Raw genomic sequence first — 22,828 nt, 5'->3', positions numbered from 1 at the left:
ATAAAGTAATATGTAACTCAATGTGACCGTGTGTAGCTTCATTTACTTGTTGTCTGTAAACTATTTTGGTGTCCTGTTTGAGATGCTACATTAATAGGTACTGTCAAATTCTTATGTCATTGTTATTCTTTTTTGTTTTTTTTTGTTTGGGTTTTTTTTTTTTGTGCATGTTAATCTTACTTTTTGCTTATGGCAATTCAGAAAGCTGTGTGTGTTTTTCTGCCACTGAAATGACACAAAAATTTTAAATTTTGTTTTGGGATTGTTAAAAAAATTTTTAAAATTAGTTAAAAAGAGCATATGATGGCTGTTGAGTGCTCAACTCAACATAGCATGAAATGGTATCTGGTTTAGGCTTTTCACTGTTGGCATCATGCTCATGACCACATGCCAAGACTGTGGAAGTTGCATGCCACATTCCTCTCAGATATTTATTTTTGTTTGAAAGATAACAGCTGAAGACCATTGAACCATGTGCATGCTATATGTCATTCCCAAATTCCACAGAGGAATTGATGTGTTGTTTCCCATGGGCAGAGAGCTGTTAAAAGGAATAGTTATTTATAAAGGTCATCTCTCTGGGGTTTTGTTGGAGCTGGGTGACCTTCAGCGATGTGTCACCATTTCCATTATTTAGTTCTACTTCAGAACCCTCAGGTTTTGCTGTAGAAAAAATACTTTGCTCAGATTATTCACTTAACAACTGATCCTTTTAAACACCTTTTAAACACCTGGGCTAATCCTTGCAAGAGAAAATTGTGGAGAGCCAGACAGCATTTTAGACAGTAAAACACCCAGAGCTTGATATAATGCCATAAGTGCTGAAGTTGCTGAATGTGGCTCATGAACTATTTGCAATCACTAATAAGCCTATGCCAAAGGAATGTAGATGTGAGATACCCTTAAAATTATATTTTGCCTGTGCCATTTGGGGTTGGATCTGGTTGGATCTGTTTGAAAATTATTTTCTACTGAAACCCTTGAGACTTGACTGTAAAATCTGCTCTTAAAGGCACAGTTTGCTGATTTAGTGCATTTGCCATTTCAGGGAACATGTTTCTCTTTGATCTGGGAAGATTATAACAGGGAGAAATTATTAGAAAAGCTAAATATTTAATACTGTTGATCAAAAGCATCTGGGGATTACAAGAGCAGATGACTAGGATGAGTTCTATTTTAGTCAGAGGATATTCATCAGCTCCCAAAAGATGCTTAATGTCTTGAGGAACCAGTCCATACTGTGAAGTTGCTGAGATCTTAACTAATGTAATTAAGGAGGAAATAGTATAAGTTTGCCTTTGAAGAAAAATGCCATGGATTCATTTAAAATGAATGTAGAAAGCTATATTCATATTCATTATACTGATTTTTTTCAAAATTGTTTTTAAAAATCTCTTCCATATCACCTGAGCTTCAGGTGATATGTGTGGAGATAGCTGATGTGCCTTAGTGGAGGAAGGAAGGAACGCAGGAAGTTGAGTTTGAGGGTGATCAAAGCTCTATGCTTTTAAGTAAGATTTTTAGTCTTTTCAGCAGTTGTTAAATGTAATTAAGTTAACAGTATTCCACTGCTTGACTGACTTGCATCTCACCAAATTGACTTCATATATAAGGGGCTGGACACTTAATTCTGAGCTTAAATTCAATTATTTTTATTATTGAGATGTGCTGTCAGATGCAGAATATTGGCAATCTTAAAAAAAAAAAAAAAACAGAAAAAAAAATTCTTCCTTCTATTTTTGGCTTTGTAGTAGTAGTAGTAAGTATTTCAGGATAAAGGAGTGCACTCTAGAAACAGGGGTGATGTTCTATAGTGCTTGCAAGATGGCACTTCATGAGAACTTAAACAGAATTTGTTTTCAGTGTGCTATCTAATGTTCCCTTAAAGTAACTAAATTGAGCAGGAGGATATTAATGCTTCTTCTTAAGTCAAGGAACTCTCACTGTGCATGCACCACTACATCAGCTGTAACGTCCTGGCAGTGCCAAAGCAGTATGGTTTCAAAAGTACATCCACATGTGAGTGTGGAAAGAGGATTGCACCCACTGAGAGCTCTTTGTGTCTCACCTCTGTACAAAGCCTGAAGAGGAGGCTGCAAGAAAATTCACAGTTATCTTCCTGAACGATAATATAGGATGGAATTTATACAGCATATATAAATTATATAGCATATATAGCAATATAGGATGGAATTTTCTGTGAACAAAGAGAACTTTTTGTTGTCTACAGTGGTATAGGGTGGGATGGGGGAGTTTAATAATTCATGAATGAGGACATTGATTGTTATACAGCTACAATTTATCTCTTGCCCCTTTGGCAGTGCTGTTACAAGCACTGCAGCTGTAAGTTAATACCTTGAGCATCTGTGGTTGTGCCTTTCACTCATCTTTATAGTGATGGAGATAAAAAGCCACAGTAGGATAATGTTTAAACTGAAAATGTGTATGGCATATTTAGAGGGAGAGGCCCTGAACATGGCCATGACTTTGGACAGTAAAATGCTCAGTCTTTCTGCAGAATCCTTTCCATGTTTCTGCTTTGAATACATGAGAGTGTTGTAGCAGAAGGGTGTTGGCCACTATGCTGGCTAATTTGGTAGCAAGTAGAAATGGAACATGTTCTCAGCATTTCCCAATGGGATTCTGCTTTCTAAAAATTCTTACAGACAAGTGAATATCAGTGGTATCACAGACACTGAAGAAGAGAGAATTAAAGAAAGTGCTGCATATGTTGCCAAGAGGAACCTTTTTGCCACAGGGGAAGGAGTTAGTGTCAGCAAGGTGGCCAAGACAACTTCTGAAGAGGAACATCACGAAAAAAAGTCAAGGAAAGTGGCGATCCGGGAGTCTGCTGAACGTGTAGCCATGAAGAAAACGGTAAAAGATTAGAAATTAATACTTAAACTGGAAAAGAAAATTAGTCTTCTTTTGTTCGGTGTTTATAAAGTGCCTAGCACACCAGTGCCCTGATTTACTCCATGGGCAATCACAATAATGGTAGTAATAAACCCAAGTATTTTCAATGGAAATCTCTTGAATTATTTAAAAGTCTTGTTATCTAGGTATCAAATGGAACAGGAGAGAGGCACTGTGCCCCAGGCAGGCGCCAGGAATGCTTCTGCTGTGCTGAGAGAAAAGGACAGAGTAGGGGACCAGGGAAGGCTCTTTGGTCATGCCCACACCTATTTAAATGGCACAGCATCCTTCATCTGGAGGGTGAGGCAGCTGCTGGGCAGAGAATAAAGGTGGCTGTATATATATAGGTCATAAGTAGGTGAATGGGTAATTTCTGGACTTTTATGGCTTGTCCAAAGTGTTCACCCCAGAGTTTTAAACATTGGGTATTAATTAGGATAGAATTAGGGTAAATTAGGTGTAAATTGAAGAAGAAATGTGGAACTGAATCTCTAATTGTGTGCATTACTGTCCAACTTCTTAAAAAGTAATTGTCAGAGCATAGTTACAAATTTGTTGTGACCAGACAGGACATGTAAATGCAAATATGTTTCATTTAGCAAATATATTACTTTATTTCTTTTACTATACTACTTATATTACTATACTATACTACACTATACTATTACTATATTTTATTATTTATTGTTTTGAGCAGAAGAATTGGCAATATGCTTATACAATATCCTTATGACATAAGGTTGGAAAAGGTGTACACACTATTAAAGACAAGGTAAAAAAGTCAAAATCATCTCAAAAATTGAGAAACATTGAGGGTGAAATTGGATAACAACCAATGGAAATTACTACACACAGAAGGAAAAATAAAGTAAATGAGGAATCCCTGGCTAAGTAGAAGTACCTCAGGAAGGATCTGAGAGTTATAAAAGGTCAGTCAATTTAGTGACAGTTGTAAAAAAACAAATACCAATCTAGAGTATTATCAGTCACACATACGGAACAGTTGTTTCATCATGTTGGAATCTGCTGGGTCTATGATAATGAGCAGTCACTGTTTGATGAATGTTGAGGACAAATAGAATCTGTCCAGTACTGAGAAACCACTGTAAGGAAAACTGGTATTGCCCTCTTTATAGAAGTCCTCTTTTAACAATCTGAATACAGGGACCTGTAATTCTCCATATGTTTGAAAGTTAGGGCAGAAAAGAAATCATTTAGTTTGCAGAAAGCAAGATTTTTACCATATTAGGAGTTTTTTCCAGCTCTGTGGATAGTCAAGCAGTTGAACCAATTGCCTTTTGAGGATGAAAGATCCTGTCAGGAGGAAAGGTTTGAAAGTAGTTCTGTCAGAGATGATCTAGGCAAAGAGAACCTTGCATTACAGCACAAGTACAGAAGACATCTGAGTTTCAGGCCTATTTCACCTTCCACTCTGTATTTAAAATAATAAATAAGTAATTAAATGTGGACTATTATTTTAGTTAGAATAATTTTGAGGGGAAAAGCCCTGTAAAATCAAATCTAGTTATTTTGGAAGGACAACTTCTGGAAAATGAAAACTTTCATTTCTGTGTCCAGGTGAGATAAATACATTAAGTGTGTCTGGATGTTTAAAAAAAATTTCAGGGGGGTTTGCCTTTTTTGTTTTGGGGGTTTTTTTTGTTTGTTTGTTTGATTTGTTATTAATATTTTGCACTTCTAACTGCTGCTACAATCAAGTGTATAATAAAATGTTTCTTTTCCAGCTAGAAGAGACTCAGGCATTCCATAGAAAGTTGAATCAAGATAAACTCTTACATGCTCCTGAGTTTATCATTGAGCCTCGTTCCCACACTATCTGGGAAAAGGAAAATGTTAGATTTAATTGCTCTGTGGCTGGCTGGCCAGAACCCCGTGTTACGTGGTAAGTTTGTATCCCTGGCACCGAAAGTCACCACTTAACCAGAATCTGAAGTCATCTCAGTACATGTTGTCATTTTTCTGGAAAGATATAAGTTAAATTAAAAAAAGATCAGGTACTGATGGCAGGCCTGTCAAACACCTTTCACATCACATTGTACAGAAAAAGAGCAAAATATTACAATGAAGTGATAATAAAAACAATACAAATAATTATATAATTATTATAGTAAATTAACTAATAGAATAATATTTAAAATATTTGTGTAACAGCACTAGGAATAAATAGACTTTTTTATTTGGTAGAGACATCAACTATAATCCTTTTGTCAATGATTAAAGAAAAATAGCAGTTTAATTTATCATACTGTCTTTGAAAATGTTTCCCAAATACTTGAGTTTAGTTCTACAAATGACACTAATGTCCCTGAAGCATTAAAGCAGGCTTTGGTCAAGGGCAAACTTTTTGGCAGCTGAGCAGTTATAGTGCTGAATCTCTATGAAATAGAAATCCCTTGATGATGCTGTGAAATCTCAGTAATGATGATGTGTTCATAGCAAACACATTGTCAGTGTTTGGAGTCAGTGACTTCAGGTAGATCTGGAACCATTCAAATAAAATGAAAACTTTGGAAGTATTGGAAAATTTTGCAGAATATGCTGAGTTGGAAGGGAAACATCTACTATATCATAATGTTATGTAATAATCATATATTGCAATTTGCTGCTTGAATTGCTTAAGGGAGTCTACATTTATTTAGGTCTGAAAAACTTTAATCTCAGGGCTTGTCAAATATTGCTATTAAGAGGTATATTAATAGGCCAGAGCTGAGTCCACAAAGTCACTGATCTCTCTCCTGGGACTCTGACAGCCAGGCTCTGCATGGACACAGTTTTCCTCTCCTGTAACGGTCACAAGTGCCCTGTGTTAACATTCCACCTGGAGAGGATTCCAGACAAACCCTTCAGATCTGGTCTCAGCTGGATATAAGCAATGGAGAGCTATGCTGATGGCTGTAATCCAGCTCTGTAACCTGAATACTCCCCAAGAATTCAGGAGCTGGGTCATTTTCACTTTGGTTGAGATTCACCTTATCCCCAAAACTTGACATGGTTAAACTGAGCCTTCAGCTGTCTGTCTTTCCTCTCGCTGTGAGCCAGCCTTTCATCTGAGTGCTAAATGTGGATGGTGGAAATTAATACATCATTTTACTGTACATCTGAATTCCAAAGGGATTTCAGTTTGCCACAGGCTACTAATGGAAAAAAAAAAAAAAAAGGAAAAGAGATCACATCCTTTTCAGCAGGTGTCTTTGCTCTAAGATATAGAACAGTGCTGACCTGGATCTGTCAGCTTTCATTCAGCCTTCTAACAAAATGTCAGTAGATTATTGCAAACAGTCATTCTTTCTATAAGCAATGAAGACCTTTTCATGCTGAGCCTGAAAAACTATAAAGCTTATGGACTTTCTCTAGAGAAAACCTGCCTGTTGCAGCTGTTCTAACTCCCCTGGAAAAAAAACCATATGGAAAGCTCAGGACATTTGAAACCAGTAGCAGAAAGCATAAATTATCAGTGCCTAATGACAGTGAGAAGTTGCAGTCCCACATTAGCTAATGACTTGGCTGCTCTGGAATTTGCATTTCCAGAAATAACAAGTGGTTCTTCTAACACGAGTCCTATTCTTTCTACAGATGAATATAAATAAACAAAAATTGAATCAATTCCTTTTTACTAACCTGATAATGAAGACAAAAGAAGTGAAAGTCTTCTTGCTGCTGGCATGACCCAGTAAAACCTTGTTTCTGCACAGCACCCCATGCTACCAAACAACTTTGCTGCCATAGGATCCAAGAGTTGCCCAGCCCTTTGGATAGATACAGTGGAGCTAAGACCTGTTCACACAATATGCCCTGGAAAATATTGCAAACTGATGGCATTATTCTATTTTCTAAAATATTTTACACACTAGAAGTAATATAAAGATGCCCTGATGTTCCCAGGCAGTTCAGTCTGGGGGTCACCAGCTCACAGATGAGGTGAAGGGTGGTGGTGAGTGTATTACTCTTTCTGGGTTCATGTATTATTCATTGCCTAAACCAGGATAATAGAGTAATGAGGTCAGGCATCTCTGCAAATGATTGATGTGCAGAATAGCGAGTACTGCCCTGCACTGGGTCCCTTTTCATGGATGTTTGCTTGAGAGAGAGATGAGGATAAAAAGCGTTAGGTTTGTGGCCCTTACTCACTTAAGCACTTGGAAAGCTCTCAGTGTGTTACTATGCCCAAATATTTGTAGTCAGGGAAATATTCTTTATTGTACAACACTGATGCTGCTGAAAGACAGTTTTCAGATTTATTGTGGCTATAATATACACAATATTAATCTTGAGACATATTCAACTGATAATATTCTTGGTGAAAATAAAATTGTTAATTACTGATTTGTTTGGTGAAGTGTGGCAAGCCACTGACAGCAGACCAGTTCCCTTTCCTGACTGAAAATCATGAGAGTTTTAAAATATAAAATCTGAAAATGAAGAAGCAAACTTCTTTGTCTGGTTATCTGTTGTGAGAAGAAAGATTTATTTAAGCTACACCAGAGTAAAAGATGAAGATACTTTTATCTATCATCCTCTATCATTTCACTTTATATATATATATATACACCTTATGAAGGACAGGGAAGAAGCTATGTAACGTAAGACACTCTCTTAGGAAACATTTTTTCTTTATGGACCTCACATCAGTGCCAAATGTACTGAATACAATTCAGAGTGCAATTTATTTATTTATTAGACTTCTATTGCCAGGTTTTTCCATATTTCCAGTGCCTGCTTAAGACAGGATTGAGAAAACATTCACTTGGTTACACCATGTATGAATGAGTGACATCTGATGCAACAATTGAAGAGGAAGAATTTATCATGCACCACTGTTCTTCCACTATGAGAGTCTCAAAGTGTTTGTATAAATTCTGAAATTAGCAGTATCAGCTCACCACTGATCAGCACTGGTTCATTCATTCCTTCAAACTGGGACAACTGCTAATTTTGAACAGTAAACCTTTCCTACCAGAAAATACTCATAGTGGATTCCAGTCTAACCCTGTTAAGTTGCAAGTAAACAAGAAAGTTAACTTTCTACCTGACACTTTTGTGTATATAAAGGTTTGAAAAGTAGGTCAAATATGCAAACTGAATAAAATATTTATGATAGCTAGTAAGTAAGGAGGCTACAAAATTATTATTTGCCATTTACAAAACTCTGAGATGTTGCTCGTGTGACTCCTCCTTTCTTTTACAAGTAGCAACATGAAGTTTGTGGTAATATGAACTGATTTTCATCCCACTCAGGACTATTTTCATCTTTTAATTTGAGAATAAAATCTACCTGGGGCAGGTCAAAGAGAAAGAGAGAAATGTTACACTTCCAAAGATATGTAATGTCTTCCCAGGGAGTTAGACTACAGTTTATCAAGAAGAAATTATGATGTTCTACTGATGTTCTACTTCAAATATCAAGCAGTTGACCTTTTAAGGTATAGAATGACTTGTCTTTGTGACATACTGCTTCTTTGCTTTTCCATAGGTACAAGAATAATGTGCCCATTGATGTGCAGGCTCACCCTGGCAAGTATATCATTCAAAGTCGATATGGTTTGCACTCCCTGGAGATTACAGAGTAAGGAAATATTAAATAATTTAACAAACAGCTTTAGCTGAAATAGAATGAGAGCTATAGAATGAGAGCTGCAAAATGTGAACATACCTCTTGGGGATGTAAGAGATATCAAGTCAGGTAATATCAGAGATATCAACTGTGGAGAATGCTGTCTTCTAAATGTTGAAGCAGTTCCGGTGTACCTCAGTAGAGGACATACAATTTACCTGAGTTATTTATCTGGATATTTTATTTATGGCAGACTCAGAAAAGTGCGACATCTATGATTACTTTTTCCATTTCTCTGCTTTTTAAGTACAATGAAACATGTAAAAATATGTGAATTAACTGTTTCAAATATAGCAAAGTACACAATTCTTACTGAAATAAGGAACAGAACTGAGATGTCCTCACTTATATACAAGAAAGATCTTTAACAGTATTCATCTTCCAAGCGGGAAATTTTTGCACTCCCGTTGCATTAAAAATATTGAAAACGTAAGTCCTAATCAATAACAACCTGGATTTGACAATTTTACTGGAAGGTGCCCTTTGAAAATATTTTATGAAACCTACCATTCCTACAAGTTCCATGTTAGGCATCTCTTTGTAGAAGACAGTAAATTAGCAATTAATATTATCAGATAATTTTTCCTACTTATGCTATATTCCCAATTTCAAATCTGTAAGAGATATTTGAAAAGAGACATTTATTTCAAACACCGGGATCTAACATTGAGAAAAACTTAATGGTTACAATCAGTCCAGTGTCTAGTGTGTCTGTCTCCCAAGGTTTTACTTTATAGATTTTACCCAGATTTCTGAGGGTTTTCTTAATCTAAAATACCAGAGAGGCTACGCCAAGGAGCGACTGGGTGCTCTGCCTAATCATTTTTATCATTTCAGATGCGAATTTGACGACACTGCCCAGTATCATGCCTCTGCTATGAATGTTAAAGGAGAAGTTTCGGTTTATGCTTCCCTCGTGGTAAAGAGTAGGTTGCAAAATATTTCCTTCAAGTTTTTTTTTATTAAGATGCACATTGCCAGTTTTGGTTTTGTGTCTCACATAGCCTTTGCCTCTTGGTGGTAGTGACCATTTTGTCTTTTTCTGTGTAGGGTACAAAGGAGAAATTGACGCAAGTCTTTTGCATGCTAGAAATCTTTCCCTCTCTCCATGTAAGTTACAATACGTTTCTTTGGCACTTCCATTTATAGTTTGACATCATGACACATGACTAAGCGGAATATTTAGTAATATTATTTTAAAAAGAAGCAGCTCTGATTTACAATGGTGCGGGGCTTTACAATTTGGGATGGTGCTGGCCTCATTAGCGGGGGGAAATGGCATTGCCTTCCAGGTCTGTTGGATTATATAAGAAATATCCTGTTAATATTGCACTTCACTATGAAATAGAATCTGTCAAAGAGAGAACCACTTCCTCTTTTGCAATATGTAAAACATGGCATGAGGAAGCATGTGCCTACACACAGTAGGTGACTTAATTGTTATCTGCTGCTTATGTGGTTTCATAAGCTATGAAAATGAACAGAAAATGCATAGAAAGGACTAAATATCCAGAACCCAATTAGACTATTTTGGGATGTATGAAGGTAAAAATTGTAGTTTGTTTTACCTGAGAACTTCCCATTTTAACAATATGGGATCCATGCTTCCATGATGATAAGACAATCCTCCCACATATGCCATGTGGATGAAGGTGCCCTGGGAACCCTATGAAATGTTTGACAGATGAGACTTCTATATATTTCAAATAAAATTTGGGATCTATCACTTCTTTATGAGAAAGAAAGATCACAATTTGCATATATTCATTGATCACAGAAAGAGGGAAAGTTATCAGTGTAGGCTAGTTGAGTAAAAGTAAAGTGTGACCTTATTTTTTATCAGCTGAGCTGTTTTCAAAACAAACATGGAAACATCTCTACCACGTATGTACAGTACAAGTGAAAGGCACTTTAGGATGTTTTGTCTGAAAAACTGCACCACCTGGGACACACAGCAGCTGAAGAAATAAATTCAGGAACAAGAATAGAAACAGGCTACACTTTTATGTTAATAGTAGCCCCCACAAAGGCTTATTAGCTTACAAAAACAAAGGCTGAGTGGACACATGACTGCTCTGAGATAGAGCAAGGAGTTAAAATGAAGAAAGAGATCAACTTGACCTGAACAAATAATTAATCACAAATAGAAGTCTTTTAAAGTTATAAAACAAACCTTGTCATAAAAGACTGGATTAGAAGATTTGAAAATTCTGAAATTAAATCCTGCGAAAGCCTCTCTTTGCTAAAATGAAGTAGCTGTGTGATCTAGAGCTGAACAAATGAAATAGTTGTTTCTCTGCAATAGAAAGGACTTGGATTATCCAACGCTGCAATTGCCTCTCAAGATGATGACTTAATATACATATTGTTCCTATTTATACCTTGAACTTCACCTGTGACTGTATTCATAATCACTGAGTACTTTTTCTTCCTACTCTTGTCACAGAAGGAGAGAAAACCAGATGTTTTTTTTCTCTTGTACAGTTGCCGTTACCCCTCATGGCTATGCTTCCAGGTTTGAAATCAGCTTTGTCGACAAGTTTGATGTAGCCTTTGGGAGAGAAGGTGAAACAATGAGTCTGGGCTGCACAGTTGTCATCAATCCTGATATCAAGCGCTTCAAACCAGACATTGAGTGGTACAGAAATGGTGAGAATGTTTGACAAGAAGAAATAGAAACTTCTTTCATGTAAATCTTTACTTATTTCAGCTTGCGTCAATGTTATTATTTGGTCATCACTTTCTCAGGTTTTCCAATGAAAATATTTTCTCTTTTTCAACTAGAATTCTTTCATAATTTAGCATTTTGATGTGAAACCACAGAAAACTAACAAATCACTGTGAAAATGTCTTCTAGGGATTTTTAATTTCTTAAAAAAATCTAAATTGGAAGCATTTTTATCAGAGCCAACAGCTATGTGGCCCATTTTTAGAGCTCATATGGCTTTTACTATTTATTTTTTTGTACGCCAAGATATTTTTTAAGTAGTTGCACAGTGTTCTGTAACAGCAGATAAAATATAAAAAAAGATTGCTTTCTGAAGTAATGCTTTGAAATCAAAGTTGTCATAAGAGCAGAATTAGATGCTCTTTATGATTGTTTTCATATACAGAATGTTGTCTAATAAGAGGGATCTCTTTTGTATTTCCAATCTATCCCAATATAGTCTCCATATTCAGAACCTATTCCCCAGTAGATCCTGCTGGTGCTCATCATGAAGTTCTCTGATTCCTAGGTGTTCTTATTACACCATCCAAATGGGTCCAGATGCAGTGGAGTGGGGAGCGAGCTTCTTTGACACTGACTCATGCCAACAAGGAAGATGAAGGTCTTTACACGCTCCGAGTGGCGATGGGAGAGTACTATGAAGAGTACAGTGGTTATGTCTTTGTTCGAGGTAAGACACCCTCTCGTGCACAAAACTCACTATAGAGCTGAGGAAAACGTTTTGGCAAAAACAGATATTTGAGGTGTTTCCCCCCCTCCCCTTGTCATCCCCCATCACAACAGAATAATTATTTTCTATTCATAGATTCTAGCGATGTACATTCCAGTTGTTATCTCTGGAAAAACCCCGTGCATGTGTCAGGCTTTGGTGTCGTGTGCCCAAAGATTTCTAAACTCCATTGTGACAAGGAAATTTAGGGTGTTGTGTTCAGAGTGCTGAATATAAGGCATAAGGAGGAAAAATGCACATAAGAAGTTACAAATGCTTTTTTGTAACCATCCCACTGCAAGCTAAACTGCACTATTTTTATCAAGATTTTCTTCTCAGTTTGAGGGGCTCTCTCTAATGCACACTGCAGGAAAATACACATTGGAATGGAAATATAAAGATCTGCAGCTGGAGAAGCATAATCTCATGCAGCAGAATAGGCTGCTGTCGGTTTGGAGAGGTGCTTTTCAGGAAGGATCCTGGTGGACCAAAGTGAACATGGGCCCTTGTCACAAAGACAGTGGCATCCCGGGCTGCATTAGGAAAAGCATTGCTAGCAGGCTGAGGAGGGGATCCTTACCATCTACTCAGCACTGGTGGGGCTCATCCAATGCTAGATCCAACTCTGAGATTCCCCCATGCAAAAGAGACATGGGCTCACTGAAGTGAGGCCACTGAAAGGATGTGAAGGTGATTTATGGCTTGGAACATTTTTCATATAGGAAAGACTGAGAAAGCTGTGACTGTTCAGCCTGGAAAAGAGATCATGAGAGGAGTTTATCCATGTGTACCTGATGGAGGGGAATAAAGAAGACACTGGAACAGGTTACCCAGACAGGCTGTGCAGTCCCAGTCCTTGAAGACAACCAAAACCTGATTTGACATGGCCCTGGGCAACCATCTCTGGCTGACTCTGCTTTGAGCCAGGGGCTAAACTAGACAATACCTGGCCTGTCTGCCAATCTCAACCACTGGGTGGTTCTCTGAAGTAATGCAGTGAAGAGCAGAATTAAAATGTAATTTTTGTGAATGTTGTTTCTTGTACCATCAAAAACTTCACTGAATATCCATTGAGAATTATTTCTTTAAAAGGAGCCATGGCTATCATGTTGTGTGCTGATTCTATATCTGTCCCAGCTGCTAAAAGCAGCTGAAGTGTGCAATGCTAATTCAAAAGGCTCTGGAAATTCTTGGCTCTGAGACCATGCCCAGAATGGCTCCTTTTTGCCAAGTCCACCAGAACTGTGTGAGACAACAACCTGCCCAGAAAATACCACTGAAGCAGACATTTTCATCACCTGAAGAAAGAGTCGATTGAAATGAGCTTCTGTGACAAGAAACAGGACTTGTCCTTCTTTATTTGTTTTACATTGTGCTGCCATATTAATAAATTATCACCCTCAATCCTGTTACATCTTCTGGCAACATAGGTGTGACCTGACTGAACCCACCACCCCTTTCAGTAGAGTATCTTCCTAGCCAAGGTGTGTTTAGCAAAATCTATCTACATTAGTTAAATTCTGCATTCCTGTTTAAATGGTCCCCACAATCTTGGTTGGCTACTGTATTCTTCATTGCTCCTCCTAAACTGTAGCCAACTTTTATTTAAATGGTAGCTCTGGTATTTAAGCTGGGGCAGTTGTCTTTTTGTGTCACACACAGAAATCAGTGTATCAATGGAAGGGAGGCTCATAATGTTACACGTTCAGATGGGCTTCCAGAGCATGTGTGACTGCTCTGCCATGGCTACAGGTCATCATTTGTCAGCAAGCCATCAGGGATGAAATCCTAGCGGCTGATCGGCAGTGCTGGTTCTCCCAGCTGTTTCCCAGTCTGTCTTGGAAAGAAACTGTTGTCTCACGTTCTCTCAAGTGGTAAATATGGGCAATTAAAACCTGCCATAAAGAGGTCACTGAAGACATTTTGTTATTACTAATGATTCTTAGTATTCTGTGATGTTAACTGGATGGTTTACTCTGTATGTTACCATTTTAAAAAATACATCAAGTCAGCTTCAAAAGCTCCATGTGATGTTACTCTGCCTGTAAGAGAAGACTCTGCAAAGTGTTGCTGGGATTTTCTTTTTCTTTTTAGAAAGACTACTGTTTTACTTAATGAAGCGTATTAAATTCTCTAATAAGGTATTTTTTCATGAAAGTCAATATCATGAAAAATCTGGATTACTGTATACTGTACACCAAAAACCTGTAATGCCTTGAAACATTAAACCTTTTTGAGAACTCAGGTTTATATGGAATGCATGAATAGTATTTATTAGCAATTTTTTTTATTCAGGAATATAACTCAGGTCTAATTCTGAAGTAGCTCTCAGTTGTACAAATTGATGTTATTCTGCAGAGAAACAACATCTCTTATTTGAAAGTCTTTCACAGAATCTTGCTGCAAAGGTTATTTTTCTCTACATGAAGATTGCACCGTCTCACAAACCAGACTCTTTGTAAACAGCAAAAATTCCCCAGTGCCCAGCATTATGCTCTGTTTTTCAAAGCTTTAGATAAGACGTGTCCAGAAGCTGATGCAGGAGTCAAGGCCCTTTGACACCAGCAGGCCCAGATTTGTGGTAGACTCTTGAAAGGAACAATACACTTATCCTTATGAAGTTTCTATTCCACAGTGATAATGTATGTGCAAAACATTCAAAAGGTTTTGGTACCTTTGCTGTTCACAGCCAACCAAAATCAAACAATGAAGGACTATAAGGGGAGATATTTAATTCAGTATTGTTATATCCAGTGCATGAATACTTTTAATTCGACTATTGCCTGGCTGCCAAGTTTTTAGTTCAACAGTGTCTCTTGCAGCTCCCTAACCAGAATGCATGGTACTAATTTGATTTAAAATGTCTAGGTGAATTACATTTGCAGTATGCTGTAACATTTGTAAATGTTACAAAGGAAAGCCAAAACCTAGAAAAACACTAGCAATATAAAAGAAAATACTTTTTTAAGTAGTAGTCACTAGGAACACAATTTAATCCTTAAAGATTAATAATTTGAAAGAACTGTGGTTCACATTTGCAAACATATTTCTCCATCCTCATAGATGCTGATGCTGAAATCCCTGGAGCCCCTGGTGCACCACTAGATGTGCAGTGCTTAGATGCCAACAAAGATTATGTCATTGTCTCCTGGAAGCAACCTGCTGTCGATGGAGGAAACCCCATCCTTGGATATTTCATTGACAGGTCAGTGAGTGTGCTGGACTGGAGAATTCATATTGCTGCTCATTCCAACTCAAAAAACTAAAGGCACATTGAAACATGAGATAAAACAAGTAGTTTATTATTTTCATTCTTGTTCCTGCCCAGAAGAAATCTGATTTTGTTTTGTTTTGGTTTGGTTTTTTGTTTTTGATTGGCTGGCCCTGATCTAACTTTCATGGAAATAATCACATCTTGCTTCATTTAATTGCATAGAAAGGATTCTGCCAGATCTGCACAGCACAGCCCTCACTGCTTCCTCTGAGGCATGAGAGGCCTCAGGATTTTGTAGTGTTGGGTAGTTCTTCTGCATCAGACAGCTGTGGCTCCTTCAGTACCAGGGCTCTCTTGCCTTTCTCTTAATACTTACTATGCACCAGAAAGCAAAATATTATCTCAAAGGGACTTGGATTTATTTCCCAAATGCTGTTGTTATTCCAGCTCTTAGAGTCACAAGCTTCATGGAAATTATTTTTAAAAATGTGAAACCCCCATGTATTACACATGGAGGTGTAGGATCCTAGAAGCCTGTGATTTTAGAAATTAGGTCAGTATTTTGAGACTTGCAGTGATTTTCAGTGCTGGTAATATTTGTTTGAATTTCAGTAATAGAGTCCATCATATGAGGTTCCTCTGGGCTTATTCAAATGCATGTAAAAAACACTCAAACATTTACATATATATATATGTGTGTGTGTGTGTGTGTATGCACAATTATATTATGCCTTTGAATATGCATAAAATATATCTCTGTAAAAAGAGGGTATTGCTTTGTGAAATAAATGTGACACTCAAATACAACTTTACTGGTTTGATAACTTTTGAGTGCCAGTCACTGCTGTGCTAGATCTAAGCTATGGCTCTTTAACATTCATTGAAAAATTCTAAACAAAAGCCAGGACTAGACTCTGAACAAAAATATCTCATTTTAAAACTAGGCTATTGAGGGATGTTAGCCCTGAGAGTAAGTGCAAGAGAAACAGCATTTTGCTTTTTCTGTTGTGCTCACCTTGTTTATTCTGCATTTCCTCCCAAATCCAAAGCTGTGTTACTGCTCTCCAGTGTTGGATTCCACCAAAGGTATTTAAGGACTCAAATATTCAGGCAGGGTAGCCCCTAACTGCCTTGTGGATGAGCCAGCAGGACTGCTCTGTGCTAATGGTAGAAGCAAAGCTTGGGCATCCCTCACCCCAAGCAGACACAAGAATCACAAAACCACCCTGAGTGGGATGGTAACAATACTCAGGAGAGATTCTTGCATGTACCAAGAAATCTGGGTAGGAGCTCTACCCTTCTCTTTGGTAGATATCTCACCAGATAGTCTCTTCCAAGCTGCAAGGTCATCTTTCTGTTGACCACGTTGCTGGATACAGGGAGGCCATCACCACAGGCTTCTCCTGCCTCCCTGAGTCGAAGTGGCTACTCTCATATCCTCCTTCTGCCATAAACGAGCCTCCTGCTATGTGTGAGGCTTCACAGGTGTGGGACCACGCTGGGTCCTGTCACTGTAGGGACTGCAGCCAGCCCACCACAGGCTCCCTTGGCAGCCCCAGCGGTCTGGTCTCTGAAGCAGGGCCTGACTGAGTGTCCCAATTTACCCCCATTCACAGCTACATCAGTGCTGGGCTGGTCCTAGAACTCCCAGTGGGGGTCTCTGCACCCCATGAAGCCCAGCATCTTGTGGGATGTACAGCATTGTGCAGGAATGATGAAGCAGTGTCCTTCTGGCAACTGCACGGGATGCGTATTTCCCGTCCCTTCAAGTGAGCCAAAGCTGACACTCCCTAAGCATACTTTGGAGGGTTTAAACAGTGAAGTGATTCTGCTCTTATCCCTTTTTCAGTTCAGGAAAGAAGGGGTGCAGCTGTGAGGGATTTAGTGCATGCCCAGCTGGTGCTTCAGCCTGACGCCCTGGTGCAGCTGCTTTGATGTCACCAGTATATAATTCTGCTGAGGAAACTGGTACAGACCAGGCAATGAGCACAAACAGATGGTGAAGCTGCAAAGGCGTGGGGGTGCCCTGAGTTCATGTTTTTCCCTTCCCAGCACTGCTCTTGCTGTTTGTATTTTTCAGGTGTGAGGTTGGCACCTCCCACTGGACCCAGTGCAATGAGAATCCCGTGAAGTTTGCTCGTTTTCCTGTCACTGGTCTGATTGAAGGCCGTTCCTATATTTTCCGAGTCCGAGCTGTGAACAAGGCTGGTGTCAGCCTGCCATCCCGGGTGTCAGAGCCTGTGGCTGCTCTGGATCCTGCAGACAGAGCCAGGCTTAGAAGTAAGATGTGCTTTTTACAGGTTGCATGAGGGGTATAAGAAGTCTCAACTCATTTAAAAAAAAAATTAGAACTCTCAACTCATAAGCCTTCAAAATCCCACCAGAGGGAGCAATGCAAAGCCAAAATATCCTTTGGAGACAGCTTTGCCAAGAAGAAATCATCTCAGTGCTTTTGCACTGTGTTCTATCTGCTGAAATGGCTTTGGCTGACTGCAGTGCTATGCTCCAAACTTGCAGGAAGGGGGGGAAAATGCACAGGAGAGTTTAATTGCCTACAGAGACTTGCTTTTGTTCGGCCAACAAAACAGCTGAACAGATCCTGTGAATAGTCTCTCTCTGAGCCACAGACAAAGGTGGCCGATGCTGTTCTCGTGTGACAATCCAAGTCTTGCAATAACATCAGAACAACACCAGGACAGCCCAACAGATCCCAGGCACTGCTTCAAGGTTAGCATTTTACAAGTCAAGGGTATTTCTCCTGTGGCCTCACAATGTCGCAGACATTTTGCTTCCAAACCCACCTCTCTATGCCTATGGCAGAATCATATGCCTAAAAAAATTTCTACTTCTATTCAAACACTATTTCTACATGTTTCTGAAGTTTTGCAATTTAAAATGGTCCAATGTGAAGGGGCATTGTACACAAAGCTACAGTGCTCCCACGGTCCCAGCTTGTCTGAGCTACTGTGTGTAGTGCTGCAGCCAGATGATCTGGGTTTCCATTCAAGATAAAACAAAAGGCCAGAGGAAAGAGACTTGGCACTGCCAAGAAACATTGCACTCAGTCAGACATGTGAAACCCTAAGCCTGGGGAGGGCAGAGGGCGCTTCTTCTCAATGGGCAGCATGGAAGCTGTCACAGGAGGTGAAGTCTGGGTTTGGTGGCCTATTCCTGCTATATCTCCTCCTTTCATCCCTCATAATTTTTCTCCCCACCTGCTTCCTCTCTTCCTTCATCTCCAAATCAGATCAGCCAATGTGAGGTGAACAACGTGGAGGCAGAGAATGGCGTTTGCAAAAATTATCTCTGAAAGTGCACTGACCTGGTTGAAAGCTGCATAACTGCAGTAGTGTGATAATGTATTGGTTGCTCAGAGAGACACCCAAGTTTATCAAGTGGACATGCTGAGTCAGGCTGAGCTGTTACTGTTTGTGACTGTGACCCATGATTTACAAGCTGGTAATATGAGAGAAAGTGGTTAAAAAGAGACAAGATGCAGCCTGCAGGAATTTGGCTGTTCCTTTAATAAGTGAACTGTTAAACCAAAGGAACAGAGGATGGAAAATAAAGCTGAAACTAATTCTCTGAAAATTATGAGCTGAGTGAACCAAATACCTCTGCTTGTCACCTAGGAGACTTCAGTGACATTTCAGGAAGGAATAGATGTTTCAGTGGATTTTCTAGCTATGTTAAATGCTGAGCTGCTCTCAATATTCAAGCTGGTAAGCCTGAAGCTAGCTTGGGTAACTAGCTTGGTACGTAAGCAACAGCCACAGCATTAACCAAAAATGGAGCTCGTGAGGATCTTGCAATTGTTAGTTTTGAACCATAAAAGAGTCAGTTTTCACATTGTTCTCATTGTGTTATCTTGGACATTTGTTTCAGGTCACCCTTCTGCTCCTTGGACTGGACAGATTATTGTGACTGAGGAAGAACCTGCAGGTAAACACAGCCCTTTTGCCTACAAATGTCTAATGTGAAGCTGGTTCAGTAATTAGGAAAGCTCTGAGTGAGTTCAGTGGACTTTGGCACACACTCAAAGTTTGTTGTTCTGAGAGTCACTTGACCTTGAATAACTCAACAACTTGGTTTTTGAAGTGAAGTTTCATTTTTCAGGACCTAACAAAATCATGCTGAGAATTAAAAGAAGGAAATTTAAACCCAACATTTAAAAGACTTTTAACTATACATTAAAAAGAAAAGATTAAGTATATTGATAGCTGAGGTATATTGATAGTCCTATTTTTAAATATGATGCTAATTCTGATACAAAACCAGAAGAACTAAATCCAAGTTCCCTTTCCTATTTTTCCCTGTCCTTCAGAGGGTGTTGTTCCTGGTCCCCCCACAGACCTCCAGGTTATTGAGGCCACCAAGAACTACGTTGTGCTTAGCTGGAAACCTCCTGGACAGCGGGGCCATGAGGGTATCATGTACTTTGTGGAAAAGGTAAAATCGGACAAAATCAGAACCATGCTGTGGCAATAGTTTAAGTTTGTTTTGTCATCTCTTCTGGACCTCTGGTTTACTCTCATTTCTGTCTGAGAATTGTAAATTAGGGCAAAGATAGGAAGTTCATCAAGATAACTATCAAACTGGAGATTAAGATAAACTTGGAATAAAAGAAAGATGGGAAATAGGAAAGTAAATGAAGAATGTGTCACACCCTTGAATAGTGTAATTGACCTACCTGAAGTAGAGAGAACAAAACTCCTTCTATAATGTGAAAACATAGACCAAAGTCATATGTCTTTATATATATAGATATATATATAAATGCATGTTTATTTTTATGTATAGGTATATAATAAATATATGTTATATACACATATGATATTATATATATAATACCATATGTATATATAGTTATATATATATATATATATAAGATTTGTATAAATGAAGTCGTCTGGCAGGACAGATTGTTAACATTTTAGATGTAAGCATTTTGCAAGAGTTTCTTGTCATCAGCACTTTCTATTCCAGCTGCCTTTTCATGTTTATCCTCTGCATTAGCTTTATATTTGCTCCACCAACTCAACAAAGATCACAAAATATCTGTTCTTATCTATTTGAACAGAATCAGTTTTAATTTCCGTTTTAATTTTTAATTAATTTTTCAGAATCAGTTTTAATTTCACCTGCTTTCCTGAGGTGTTTTTGCATGGCTGCTAGCCTAGAAAATTCTTCACACCATCACCCTTCCTTCTAGCATCTCTAGCTCATAAACTTTTTTATCAATGTTTTTTCCTATCAGTCTAGAGGTGTCATCAAGGGAGACATAAATATCTTCCCATTATGTGTTTTCCATCTCTCATACAAAATCTGGTCTAAATAAATGAGTTTTACTTAGCAACAGCGTTAGAGAGGGTGAATATATGAATTTTGAGTTTCCATATAAGAAAGCTTTTTAATAATCGATTGCATGCCGAGTACTCAGCACTAATGTCACATAGTCAGATGAGAATTTGAATCCCCCAGGAACCAGAACCATTTACTTGAAATTATACTTAATGTAAATCAAAGCAAAAATAAATCACTAGTGTTAGTGGTATAAGTGATCATGATCTAGTCATGGAAGTAAAAACAATTCACAAATTAATTGCAAATGTTATTTTTTTTTCTGGAAAATGAGGGTCAAATCATTGTTAATTCTGATTGCCACCCCAAAAACACCAAGAGTGCCACAAGAGCATCTAGAAGGAAAGTGGTAATGTTAGGGTTTTGCCCTTAGCATAATGCTGAATATCTGCAAAACTAATTTTGAAAGTGGTCCAGACTGGGTGCAGTTAATAACATCACTTCCTCACAGTGGAGAGGGTTTAGCTCTGGTATATTAAAACCAGTAAACTTTCATGGATGTTTTCTGGAGAAAGGAACACCTGGCAGATTCATAAGCTTTGAAATATGCTCATTCTGTGGAAAGCCCCAAAGAAGGGATGTGTCTCCCTATTCTCAACAGCAGACATGAATTTGGTGGTCCAGGGAAGAAGTCCTGTTGTGTGAGATGGTCAGCCTTCAGATGCTTCTATTCTAAACGTGGTTTCTGGGTTTGACTGCAGTGCGTTGCTGGCACAGAGGACTGGCAAAGGGTGAACACCGAGATCCCTGTGAAGTCCCCTCGCTTTGCAGTTTTTGATTTGTCTGAAGGCAAATCCTACTGCTTCCGAGTTCGCTGCTGCAATTCAGCTGGAATTGGTGAACCCTCAGAAGCAACTGAAGCCACTGTAGTGGATGACAAACTCGGTAAACTGTGGTAGTGTGTATTAAATTACCTCCGTGGTAACTTTCCAGTTTGTGATGTAATTGTTTTGTCTGCAGGCAGGTAGCTGCCCAGAAAATAATTCAAGTGTATGAAAAGCAGTGATTAATCCCTTTAGCTAAAATAATTTTTGTTTGGGTTGTTCAACCTTTAAAGTAGTCAAATGACTGATGCAAAGCAAGGAAATTAAGCTGCAATAACGATGCCAAGAACTGCAAAGACTGCAAATAGCAAAAGAAAATGAAAACTCAAGGAAGTACAAAAATGTTTTGTTTTACTTAGAGTCTTTTTTGAAAATAAGCCCAGACATCAGCAGAGTCTAACCTTCCTTGTTTGCCAAATCAAACAAAAGTGAAAAATTTAATACTTACATTGAAAGCAGAGATTATTTTCACTGGAAGAGAAGCCAAGATGTTCAATACAGAAAGTCATCAGTAGCTACACCTACATCACCAATTTGTTTCCAAACAGCAATGCAGATTTCAATCCAATTCCCAAATGATCTCTGTTCTCTTCATATTGACTTCTCAGGGCATTTGGATGCCCATGGAATACATTTTTTAAGGAGAGCAAAACATCTCTTCTTAAAAAACACTATAGATACCCTTTGCTACTTAACAGGAGCCTTGGTTTCTGGCTTATCCTGTGGGCTCCACAAGATCTTCAATGTGCACCTAGCGTATTTTCTCTTTTAAAAAGCTCCAAATCACATCTCTGGTGCAGATATTCATCACAAGGGGATAAACTAAACATGATTTTAAGGAAATACACTGAATCCTAGGCAATACAGAAGTGAGGAACCCCACCACCAAAGGCTTGAGCCTAATGATCCTTTCTTGTCCTGTCCTGTCCTGATAGATTACTGAATTTAAATCAGAACAGTTTTTTTTAAGATTAACTCTGTACTAGTCATGCTAATATAATCAAAAATAGAATTTCATGCTTATTTTATGTGTAAGTTTAAACTAGCAGGCCACTAATTTATTTCTGCTTCTCTCCCACAGATATTCCCAAAGCTCCTGGCCGAGTTATGCCAACTAGAAATACAGATACTTCAGTTGTTGTCACTTGGACAGAGCCCCCAGATGCCAAGGAGTTGGTTGGGTACTACATTGAGTCAAGTGTGGAAGGATCTGGTCGTTGGGAACCATGTAACAACAATCCAGTGAAAGGCACAAGGTAATTAACCTTAAACCATGGAAATGATGGTCACCAATATGTACTTTCCAGCCATTAGTAGCAGTAGAGCTGTGGTAGGCAGCAGGCTGGAATCCCTTTTGCATGTGAAACTCCTAAGGAAGTTGTAAAAATATATTTCAAACAGTGAGTTTCGTCCAAAGAGAAATTATAATCAACCTTATATTAGA

At 38.5% G+C, this 22,828-nt stretch overlaps 1 protein-coding gene across 3 annotated transcripts in view; it reads left to right on the top strand.

The window, feature by feature from the left end:
- Window positions 1–22,828, top strand: part of MYOM1 (myomesin 1) — a 74,495-nt gene that overhangs the window by 13,790 nt on the left and 37,877 nt on the right. For all 3 annotated transcript variants that reach the window (XM_084222215.1, XM_084222214.1, XM_084222213.1), the window contains exons 4-16: window positions 2,667–2,877; window positions 4,662–4,819; window positions 8,408–8,500; window positions 9,386–9,474; window positions 9,599–9,658; window positions 11,033–11,197; window positions 11,785–11,946; window positions 15,049–15,190; window positions 17,280–17,479; window positions 19,085–19,141; window positions 19,524–19,648; window positions 21,262–21,445; window positions 22,466–22,640. In XM_084222215.1, coding sequence (XP_084078341.1) covers window positions 2,667–2,877; window positions 4,662–4,819; window positions 8,408–8,500; window positions 9,386–9,474; window positions 9,599–9,658; window positions 11,033–11,197; window positions 11,785–11,946; window positions 15,049–15,190; window positions 17,280–17,479; window positions 19,085–19,141; window positions 19,524–19,648; window positions 21,262–21,445; window positions 22,466–22,640 — 1,821 coding nt within the window. The remainder of the gene's footprint in view (window positions 1–2,666; window positions 2,878–4,661; window positions 4,820–8,407; window positions 8,501–9,385; window positions 9,475–9,598; window positions 9,659–11,032; window positions 11,198–11,784; window positions 11,947–15,048; window positions 15,191–17,279; window positions 17,480–19,084; window positions 19,142–19,523; window positions 19,649–21,261; window positions 21,446–22,465; window positions 22,641–22,828) is intronic.

This window comes from Fringilla coelebs (assembly GCF_963513975.1).
Source record: "Fringilla coelebs genome assembly, chromosome: 1".
NCBI classification, from domain to species: Eukaryota; Metazoa; Chordata; class Aves; order Passeriformes; family Fringillidae; genus Fringilla; species Fringilla coelebs.
The sequence above is the reverse complement of the archived record's forward strand: the minus strand, read 5'-3'. Positions and strand labels throughout refer to the sequence as shown.